Below are 12,028 nucleotides of genomic sequence, written 5' to 3' on the forward strand. Positions count from 1 at the left end.
ATATCAGACCTCCATTCTTTAAAATTTGTTAAGCAACCCCAAACAGCGCCATTTGAATTTTTAAAAAAATTGTACACAAAATGAAGATTCCTGCACTTACCAATCAGAGCGGTTCATTCATCAGTCCACAAGCTATTCCACAAAAAAATTTATATGTAGTGTATTGCACTAGTCATAGCAACATTTATGATATTTCAACGAAAGAAAATATTAATTTCCAGGAATATCATAAATTAGAAATCCTATCCGTCACTAGACATTTATTTTGAACTGTAAGGTAGTCTGTACCTGTATTGTCATGTATCGTACCGTTGCCTACCATAGAACTTTTTCCAAACTAGAGTTGATAAAAGTTTCAAGTTATCGGTATAAATGAAACGAATTACTGATTGTTCAGTAATTCGTTTCATTTATGACACCCATCGATTAAATGTGATCATACAGCAAGAACATCAGATAGTTTTATGTTTTTATTTTTCTTGTTTACTGAGGGTCGACAGGAATATTATCGTATATTATTCGTATAAATGAGCCTTAATATATGTTGAACAATAGTATCATGTGGCTCGAGAAGCTCGTTGCGCAATACTTCCAACACCTAACAATTATAACTTTTTCTTGATTTTCTTTCCCATGTCTAATAACAGCATATATATAGCTAGATTGTACTTAGATAATTATTGAGATTTTTCATAAAAGAGTACAAAACCTGATGACTTTTAGAATCATTAATAATACATAATTAATGATACTGAAATGGTACTAGCAGCTGCCGCACTAGGCGCTCACCATTAAATGGTTAGTGTTAGGACTGGTCGGCCTGCTGTCAGGATAATGTGACTGGGAGGAACATGATGATACATGTCTGCAGTATGATGCCCCATTGCTAGACATCACAATAAACTGCCACATTGCAGACATCGTAGCGATATGACTGAAAAATTGTTAAAGCTACGTTAAAAATCTAAAGCGCGCGCACGCACACACACACACACACACACTTGAATAATACTGTGTTTTGAATCTGTTAACTAAACTGCAAAAGTGCAGGGTTATTTTAACTGGGAAAAAATTGGGTGAGAAAAATAATCTATGTCGGTGTTTGTAACACGACGATGAAATCAGAGTCAAGGGGTTATATTATTTGTCTCCCCACTCGGCATATTTTGAAAGGGGGCGGGTATTATACAGTTTAATCGTTATGATCCCCAATTTGTTTCAAAGAACAACTAGCAACTGGAAAAGATTTTAATATTAAATTTCGGGATGTTATTTTTCTGTTAAAAATTGTGTTGCAGATTGATTTTGTGGGATATTATTTGTACATGAGTTTCATTGGACATTTTCCTTAAAGGTACTCTTAAGTACAGAGGCTTATATATATATATATATATATATATATATATATATATATATATATATATATATATACACGTGCCTATAAGTGGGGGGGGGGGGGCTCTGTGGGATTTCTACTGAAAAATCAGTTCATCATGCAAAGTAGGGATCCAGTTATAAGCGCGACATACCAACAGTCTGATAAATCTTGGAGAATTAGTTAAAATTCTAAATGCTTTAACCCATACAGAAAAAGAACTGTAAATTAAAATATCCTGATGTTGTCATGCCACTATTCGCATCCAGAAATGCACATATGGTATGCACTTTGTTTATCTATATAAAAAAGATGTTGTTACATTTGTCATGGTATCTTTTCTACAGTGATCAAACATAAGCAATCTAAAACCAGATATGCTATTCACAATTTGCTGAGAAGTAATGTATACTGATATACTGAACTTTCAACATATTAAACTAAAACAGTAATGTCCGACCCTCGATCTGTTAGGCCTTGCTTTAATTTGGGTACTTTTGTCTTGGGTACGTTTTGCCCTGCTTCCAGTTTTGCATGACCCTCATAACACATACGGACCATGGACTATTCACGCAAGACAAAACACGCCTCAGATGTGAGTCACCATCTCCACCAAGTAAGCGCTTCTTTTGCCTGACGATTTACTGTCCAGTTTTGGATATTATCTGTAAGCCCACCAGCCCAGAAGACATGTATGTATGTTTATATTAAAAAATAGTTCCATCTACTTGGCCACATTACTGTTATTTTTTCATGACTTGCAAAGGTAAATCTAATATGTACCTTAATTATAATTTTTAAAAAGTGATATTTTTCGTAAAAGAAATGTGTTAATTTTTGTTTTTGCTAAGCTTAAAGTTGCCCATAGTTCCCTGCTTCGAATGATTCATACGTTGCACAAACCTTATACGAATTGCGACATGCAATGCAGGGAGTGTTAGCATAGTTCCCGATAACTATGTAGTTACCGCAAATGCAAATAGGTACGGAAGGGGACCAATGGACGAGGCATCCAAAGTAGGTATCAATATTAGACTGGTACCGTGTTAAAATGATGAATAAAACATTCGGGTACCCTGGGTCGTCGGTTAAAATGACGGACGTGTTTTACAAATGACCCAAGGTACCACGGCGATACATACAGTTGGTTGTTGTATAGGTTATAGGAACCACGCTAATAAATAGAGTTGGTCCCCGATTTCCCCGATTTTCCTCACTGATTATACTGGCCATACAAAATTCCTTTTATATCTTAGATATAGTTAAAGGAACTTTTAATTCCCTTTATTTTGGTGTACGGTTGATTGGTATAATATGGTTATAGAAGTATATGGCTTTGGCCTTCAGATGTGTCTGTGCTTTAAAAAAAAAAAAAAGCTCCTCTTGGTCATTTTCACTTCAGTACTTCCTGGACTTTTTTCATAACTAAATAGACAAAATAAAAAAGCCTTTAACTTGTTTTACATTTATATATTTGGTCATTCATTCATTGCACTTTCAAAAGCTGGTGTTGTCAAGTCTGGCAAAAATTGTGTATCCTATCTTAGTAACAATTTTAATAACTGCTAAAGATAGTGTACTTAATACTAATTCAGACATTATTTTAGCACATTGGCGCGGTCATTTTGGTTAGCTGTGTTCTTAGATCATGTACAATATCCAAAGAAATTTCTGCCATAGTAGACGAAAGTTATATACAGGTATGCCATTGTGCATGTTGCAAATGTAAACAACTTCGCCTTACATACGTCACTCTCTCAAAAGCACATAATATTATTACTGGTAAGCGCCCCTATTCAAACGCGTGTTCATATTATCTGTACTATTATTTTACCCAATGAACTTATTTGGTAGACTGTTCCAATATTGCGGGTTTTACAAAGGTGATTTAAATAGGTTAGGTTTCTACGGGTTAAGAAACAGTCTACTTATCGGCATACATTCAAGGTAACAAGTTTCGTAAACCTCATAACTAGGATAAAAGAAACGGAGTACAGCCAGAGACCAGACTATTGCCTCAACCTTATAACGAAGAGCAACGTAGTAGGGAGTGGTCAACGAAACAAACTAATAAGAAACAACAAGCGATCGGAACATCACTGTCATTTCCGTCATGTCTTGATTTGACGCTAAAGGCCGAGGTAATTTCAATTAAGAGACAATTCACAATCGGATCATTTTCTGTTTTTTTTTTCCTGTGGCAACATACCTGGCAGACTGGTTCCCCGATCTCTTTGCACTCAATTACTATCCATTATGACGAAGAATAACGGAGTGGAGAGAGGTCAGGGAACCAGACTACATACTATGTACACTTCGCCACAACTTCCGTTTCTCGAATTGATTAGCAATGTTCCGATTGAATCCAAACACCATTACCGGGGCCAAAGTACGTGTTTTGGAACTCGCTGGCAGCATTGTATATTTTCCTGTCGTGTAGCTAATGACGTCAACATCGTTGAGTATAAATATCGTTGATGGGATAATGTAGGCAGATGTTTTAGAGTGAAGAAGATTAATCATGGGTTTTTTCTCGCAATGGATCAGGAATATTATCGCTTATTTTGGTATTTATAACATTTCTATTTTCATGCTCAGACTAGAATAATCGTATTTGTTTTTTCGAGGAACCTTAAATTGTCTTTGAGTAACTAATGATAAATATTTATCGTTTTCAGGAATATACTTTATATTATTATCAAACTTATTTATTTATATTCTTCTTCTTCTTGTTCTTCTTCTTGTTCTTCTTCTTCTTCTTATTATTATTATTATTATTATTATGTTGTCAGGTTTCGGTCGTCAGGCCAAGCTTCTTTTGATCGGCCTGGATAATGCTGGCAAATCTACTCTAATGGACAGACTGGCTAGTGGTCGCCTTATCCAACACCCGCCCACCAATCAAGCAAGTAAGCGACGTCCAAAGGCGGGGTGTGTGTGTCTGAAATATGTATAGTAATATAAAAGATTTTGTTTTTTTTTCTATAAATTAAAATTGTATTCATTTATACATCACCCCTTCGTAATCCCTATATATATATATATATATATATATATATATATATATATATATATATATATATATATATATATATATATAATAGCGAAAATAACATTTCTTCTGATGACAGTATTTTATTATTAAGCTTTCTACCCAAAAACATGCCCTGTTGGATAGATTTTCCATTATAGGTTCTTATTATTCCTGGTTTTCTGCGAAAGACTGATTCTAATGTTGATTCTTTTTTAATCGGTTATGGTTTGGAAAATATTTTTTGTTTCTAATACGATTAAGTGGTTCGCAAATATAATGCCAATTTATTGCATTAATTACTACTATCAAATAATTTCATCTAACAGTTTTAGTTTTTCACCTTTTGTTTTGTCTTTTTAATAAGGGTGGATCATATTATCAGATCATTTTGGGCGCATTTTCGGGACATTTGGTGTAGGTATGGAATTGGACTAAAAACAATTTTTGCATTCATCAATTGGCATAATCATTTATGTATTCCAGGATCAAAAGAGCTTCGACTCGGAGACATTACATTTACTGCATATGATCTTGGGGGACATTTTCAAGGTAAATCTCCCTCTCTCCCAGCACACACACACACACACACACACACACACGCATGGCAATGCGTCCAGTAGCAACATATAACTTTTATCTTGTATTCTAATTTGTAATCCATTATATAGGGTCCTCAGTATATAGTCACAAAATCATTAAATTTAAAATGACTGATATAGATAGGAACATACATATATGTACACCATAGTTTCTCCAACACTGACGAAGTGGAAATACAATAGATTTCTTTTATGTCTCATAAATCTATGTAGTCTACAGGTAGAGGCAAAACTACTGGGACAGAAAGGATTTAAAAATAACCTTAACTGGACATTTTCTAATTCATTGTGTCAGACGATACAACCACCTTCCTCTCCCTCTCTTTCTTTCTGATTGCTTATAATGAGGAATGATTATACCGTTTTACGGCTTCTTTGTACTCAGAATAAGGTACCTTGAATACTAACGTTAGTCGAATCCAGCTGCAAACTACAAAGACTCTGGTCTGTCAACACACTATGCGACAGAATATCGGAGTATGTGCTGCTTGCAGCTGCATTTGACTTATATGTGAGTATATACTGTTGATATATATAGTTAAGATTTCTTCATTGCTCAGTTTTTCGCTAAAATCTTTTAGCAAGAAGAGTTTGGAGAGATTATTTCCCTGCCGTGGATGGGATTGTTTTCTTGGTGGATGCTGCCGATTCTGCTAGATTCCAGGAGGCCATCATCGAATTGGATGTAACAATCTGTCTGTTTGTCTGTCTGTCTGTCAGTCACTCTCTCTCTCTCTGTGACACACACACACACACACACACACACATTATTATGAAAACCCATACAATGGATACCATCATTACCTTATCTGGGAAGAACTACGGTTTATATGAAATCGTTGTTATTATGATTATAACGATAATGTTGAGAGCGGCTAGTACGTAGGATCTACTGGCACATAGTTACATCAATCCAACTGTCCTGGCTGGATGCGGGAGGTCATGGGTTCGATCCTCGGCCGAGTCATACCAAAGACTTACAAAAATGGTACTAACAGCTGCCTCGCTTGGCACTCAACATTAGGAGGTTAGTGTTAGGACTGCTCGGCTTGGTGTCAGGATAATGTGACTGGGTGGGACATCATGCTACATGTCTGAGGCATGATGCCCCAGTGCTAGACATCACTATAAACTGTCACACTGCAGACATCGTAGCGATATGACTGAAAATTTGTTAAAGCTACGTTAAAAATCTAAATCACACACACACATCACATACAGTAATTTGGGATAGCTCTTGGAGTTTCTGTTGTAGGGAGAGAAAAAAATAGCATTTTGGAATGAAGAGATAAATACTGGTAGGAGAATTGTTCAGAATTTTTAAATATTCACTTTTTGGATTGGTTTCTGTTTAAAAATCCAAATCACACACACACACACACACACACACACACACACACACACACAGATACACACACATAACTGTCCTGGCCCGTTTCAGGTGTTAATTGTTGCATTCATCTCTTAGCGTAAAGGAAAAGTCCGTGACAATCCCCACCCTCTATTTGACAGATATTAACGTTGTAAATAAGAAGAGGAAAAAATGAAGCTTGGAAAAACTCAAGCGTAGGCAAATATTTTAGCTCATCAATATGTTTGAATGATCAAATACACAAGTTCCGGTTGGTTTGTTTATTTGTTGTTTTTTTTTTTTTGGGAAGGGTCTTCTTTTTTTTTCTTCTTCTTTTTCTTGGGGGTGTATGTTGTTGTTTTTGTGTCTTTTTTTGAAAAATCGCTTTAGCGAATATGTCGCTGAGTGATGAACGATATGAAAGTGTTAGTGGATATCTAAAATGGTTCGTCTTGTGTTTTCAGCATTATGCATCTGCGCCGCAAAGTATGTTGTTCTGAAAAACACTGCAACTTGTAAAGTTTTAAAGTTTTAACGTCAGTTTTTAGCTGACAACTGCGTCCTCTTGATTTTGACTAGCCAGTTTAGACAGGTACCAGTCAATGTAGGTTTATCACTGATGTTATAGTTACACCGTAAATTGTTCGAATTACTTTCACGAATTAAAAATATAATCATACTTAACCCTGAGTTATGTTTGCTTTAAATTCACTTCAACTGTTAATTCTTTTGCCAGCAAGAACTTAATTTTATCCCTATTGCCGACCATATTGAAAGTAAAATGACGATTCTGAAAGTATGACTTTAAAACATAATTCATGCTTTATTCGGACAAAACATTAAAAGCATCGGTTCCTATTTGAACTTCAGCATCAGCCATATTTAACTAGTAAGGTATGTTATGTTCAGGATGGAAGCACTGTAATCATAATTTCGAGCTGTGTTGTATATGAAACCATTGAAAACAAACTGACTTTGTGATGTGACCAAATGGCGGTCAAGTGTGACAGTGATAATAATGTACTTTAAATATTTGTTTGTTGTTTTTTCCCCTAGAAATACCACAGTATTTTGGTCTGGTGTACAGAATATGTAAAACATGTTTCTGACTACTATATCTTGTTAATGAAAAATGTATTTTCCGTTTAACATCACTTTATGATCATGACTTAAATATGTTTTATAAATACCGTATTTTTTATACTGTTTTACCCGTGGTCACGAAATACATGAAAGAAACTCCATTACGAGTTTCATGTCTCACACAGGAAAACTAGATCTCTTTATGTAAAATGTTCTCGACAGAATATTTTTTAAACATCATCTGTCCAGTAGTCTCATTCATTAATGGATGCCAAACTGGAATTACACATACTCGGGCATTTTATGTTTCTCTTTCAAAATCCGGACATTAATACGGTACATTTTTAATTGTTGGTTGAACTTATTGTGAGATTTATGTTCCTGAAGCTATCGCTTATTCAGCTGCTTCCACTTATGTTAGGAAATGTGGGTTTAGTTGCCTATAATAACTTTGTCACTGTGATCTCTTTCCCTTGCATTTCACAATTTTAGTAGCAACCAATATCTGACCGCCCACCTTTTGACAGTCGTATTAGTATCATTAACATAACAGAGTTAGTATTACTAATAATATTTGAATTCATTTGGTTTGCTTTGTATAGATTAGGCAAGTCAGTAAAGAGGGCATAATTTCATTTAAAGTGTTCCGATTTTACAGAGCATCCTTCAGGATGAAACAATCTCTCATGTTCCTATTGTTGTACTTGGCAACAAAAACGACAAGAGAGAAGCTGTGGAAGAGGAAAACCTGTCGCATATTTTGGGACTGACTATACACAGAACTGGAAAGGTATCGCAGTTTTTTCCCCTCTAAAACTGGATATGACAATGTTTCAGTAGGAATAACGTATTCGTTTTTTCTTCATCTAAATTTGCACTAAAATATTTTGTATACGGACGCCATTAAATCCCGAAAATAAGAAAATAAATAAAAACACCAGTACCAAGTATCTGTGGAAATTTATACAAATTTAAAATCAACATGAGTATACTTGAGTCTTTTATGACCACTTTCAAACATGAGTGAACAGGATTATTTACTTATTTATTTATTTATTTATTTACTTATTACAGTCAGTGTAAGATTTAACATGTTTCATAAGGAGCTTTGGTACTTCAAGTAAGAACAAAATATTTTTAGTAACAATTTATATATACATACTTACTTCAAATAACATAAGAAGGAAGGTGAAAAATACCACATCTGTTGTTTCTTCTTGTAATAATTAAACATCATCGCTAAATGTTCAAGTTCAATGGTTGATTACATTATTTATCTATTGCAGTTTCGTTAATCTCCATTTGTATTACCAAAATGCAATTTATTCATTTTTCTAGGACACAAATACCCAGTTAAATGGTCGACCGTGTGAGTTATTTATGTGCAGCGTGTTAAAGCAACAGGGATATGGAACAGCGTTCAGATGGCTCGCAAGCCAAGTGCAATCAACAACTTAATAATAATTTGAAATAGTAATAAACAGGGCCGTGTGTGTGTGTGTGTGTGTGTGTGCGTGCGTGCGTGCGTGTGTGTGTGCCTACGTGCGTGCGTGTGGTTTCTGCCCCCTCACTAAAAAAAATACACACACTCAAACGTACAATCACTTGTCGCTTGAAATTTGACCATCGTTTTATTCTTGCGCACGTTTATTGGGTATTATGCACACTCTGAGTAAAGAGAGACAGACTTTTGCTTTAGTGCCCTTTTCGGGAAAGTCAGGGCCCTTTTGAAAATTTGCCCCCCCCCCCACGTCAACACTTGACCCGATCCAACAGTGATAGCCGCGATATTTTCAAGTCACTGATATGTGATATATGGGGGGGGGGGGGGGGTATTACTTGCAGTTGAAACAATTGTCTTGCATTAATCCAAGTGCTGGATTATTTTTTCCTAATCTGTTTCTTAAATTTGTAAGCTTTACATTTTTAGAACTTTACTTTTTATTAACACCATAAAGCCTTTTGTTGTGCTTGTGTGTTGTTAAACCCTAATACATACAATTTTTATTTCATGTGTAGGGTGGGGAAGTCACTCACTAAACATGCATAAGCTCTGTTTCGCATGATGGTGTTTGCACATCATTATGATAGAAATTATACTTACGTCATGTACCTAATAACTAATACTCCAGCTGAAACTGGTTGTGAAAGCACTTTGCAGGGAAATTCATTATGTTTTGATGTACGTTTATGCACAGTTCATTATGTATATATTTTGTTGATAATACAAAAAATGTTTGAAATCCATATCTTATGTATGTCTCTATTTATATTTGAAAAGTGGGCTTTCGTAAATTTTCTTCTTTTTTCTGTCGTGTTGCCGACTAAACTTTATTTAAGTAAAGAGTTGATACATTTTAGCATAAATATCCCAAAAATTGAGCAGCAAGCTTCTTAGCATTATAAATTAATTTTATATTCACATGGTATCAGATTGCCCACATTTCTGTAAGATTTTACGTCACTCTGGGATGTACCATATGTAGGAATACTCTCTTCAATGTACATAATCATGTAATGCAGTAATACAGCTGCTGTGATAACTCATATTTTGTAAAACTGTCAGAACTATGTGGTGTGTGTGTGTGTGTGTGTGTGTGTGTGTGTGTGTGTGTGAGAGAGAGAGAGAGAGAGAGAGAGAGAGAGAGTTACTTCAGAATATCCATAACAGATGGAGGTGTTTTTTTTTAAATGACAAACGATTTACACTGAATGTTCTAGCTCATGTCTCAACTCAAAACATAAAATAAGTTATAACATAATTTAGCATGTCATGAAAACTGGTTAATATCTAGTTTCAAAGGTTTTTGATATAACTTTTATTACTTGTGTACTTTGGTCATAAAACTGAAGTGTTTTCTAGGCATACTAAGAAAAAGTCCAACTAAAAATTAATTTTGAACTTGTCAATAATTACTGTTTTGTGTACATATTCACTTGGCTTTTAATCATGAGTACGCATCTTACCACAGTTAACATTTCACAATATGATTAACTGATACTGATTATCACTATAACTTGCACACATTCAGCTGGTCATAATTTTAACATTTTTCAAAAATTGTATTAAAAATTTAGGTACAAATTGATAAATAATAATCATTAATTAGGTTTTGATTGTCGTCGTAAATTTTACAAGATTTGGTAATCTACTAGGTCATAGTGGACAAAGCTGTAGATAGTGATACATCAATTTATGCTCCCCCTGTAAACCACTTGGAGAGGAACAATGTTTGGTTTGATTTTGGTGTTATACACATCAATATAAGTTAGAAGGTTATTTAGCCAAGTAAAATACCCACATGACTGTAGCCGATCTGGGCTGATACACTTGGAGAATTTGCTAAACACCATGTCATAGTGGCTTCTTTCATTACTCGTCACGTACAAGGTGCGGAAGGGTGAGGCGGGCCTATTATACATCCCGAGCCTATGGGTTGTTGTTGTTGTTGTTGTAATGAAATATTTATAATTAACAATATCATATTAATTATTGATATTGATTTACACGGATCCTATAATACACATGAATTCTGTTCAAGCGTATTTTCAAAACGGACTATTCAAGAAAAGGGTTTCATACTACGCATGTTTTACAAATGGTCATATTGGCAATGTTTATTCACGCACAATCATGTGTACCAGTTAGTGTCGTACACATGTTGCAAGCTTCGGGCACCAGTTATGTATTGTAACAGGAGTAAACTTGCTGATACACTGTTTTCATTCTACGTCCTCTGCTGACATCATTATCCAGCCCATGCTTGACAATGACGGATTGTCTGACGTGTACATTTACAGATAACAATTTTCAAAGCGCTTTATCCTGGACACTTTGTTTTTAGCACTCTTATTATCTATGGGGAGCCTTATTACAGATCAAAAGTGGGTTGTTTGTTTTAATAAGTCTGAATAACTGAATTTATATTTCAAAATATTTTGTATTATATCAAATATTATGTGTAGTTTACATTTTGTGCAAATATTATTATTTACTTAAGCATGTTGTTATTTGTTGAAAATAAATACATTGTCTCTTATGACTGTTCTTGATGTTTTGTTTTGTTGGGGGGGGGGGTGTTGTTGTTTTTAAAAACAATGAAATGCTCTTTATATTATCAAAAGAATACAAAAAATAGAGGGGCCCCGAGTGGCCGAGTGGTCTAAAGCGGTCTTCGTTACGGATCACTGCCATCTCACCTCTGTCTGCGGCGGTTCGAGTCTAAGATTCAGCCAATGTGGGCATGTGAGAAAGCTTGCCAGTAGCTTCTCGTGGGTCGGTGGTTCTTTCCGGGGTTTTCCGGGTTCTTCCTCCACCATTAATACTGGCCGCCATGTATAGCCTATCGTGTGCTGAAAAATGGTGTTAAACCCCACAACAACAACAACAACAACAAAAAAAGATGTGAGCAAAGTGATAGATCAATATATGCATCTTTATGATATGGCTATAAATTATTTAGCAAGTTTTATGGCAATCCGTCAAAAACTGTAGACTGATCAGTTGCGCTAAGGAGAGTGTGTCCTACATTGAATTAAGGTGGCGCTCTACAGTTTCGTATTTTGCATAGGGTTAGAATTTTAAA

At 35.1% G+C, this 12,028-nt stretch overlaps 1 protein-coding gene across 2 annotated transcripts; it reads left to right on the forward strand.

The window, feature by feature from the left end:
• The first annotated feature begins 3,193 nt into the window (after positions 1-3,193).
• Positions 3,194-11,482, forward strand: LOC149803285 (small COPII coat GTPase SAR1A-like). 2 transcript variants are annotated; one of them, XM_089952973.1, is made up of 6 exons: positions 3,194-3,516; positions 4,168-4,284; positions 4,893-4,958; positions 5,590-5,693; positions 8,101-8,232; positions 8,781-11,482. In XM_089952973.1, the coding sequence occupies exons 2-6, from the start codon at positions 4,230-4,232 to the stop codon at positions 8,898-8,900; spliced, it is 477 nt and encodes a 158-aa protein (XP_089809099.1). In that variant the 5' UTR covers positions 3,194-3,516; positions 4,168-4,229; the 3' UTR covers positions 8,901-11,482. The 2 variants fall into 2 exon arrangements, with proteins under 2 accessions (XP_089809099.1, XP_089809098.1); XM_089952972.1 differs by lacking the exon at positions 3,194-3,516 and adding an exon at positions 3,739-3,942.
• The last annotated feature ends 546 nt before the right edge of the window (positions 11,483-12,028 follow it).

Source organism: Sinohyriopsis cumingii, chromosome 3, assembly GCF_028554795.1.
Source record: "Sinohyriopsis cumingii isolate HCF-2022 chromosome 3, ASM2855479v2, whole genome shotgun sequence".
NCBI lineage: Eukaryota > Metazoa > Mollusca > Bivalvia > Unionida > Unionidae > Sinohyriopsis > Sinohyriopsis cumingii.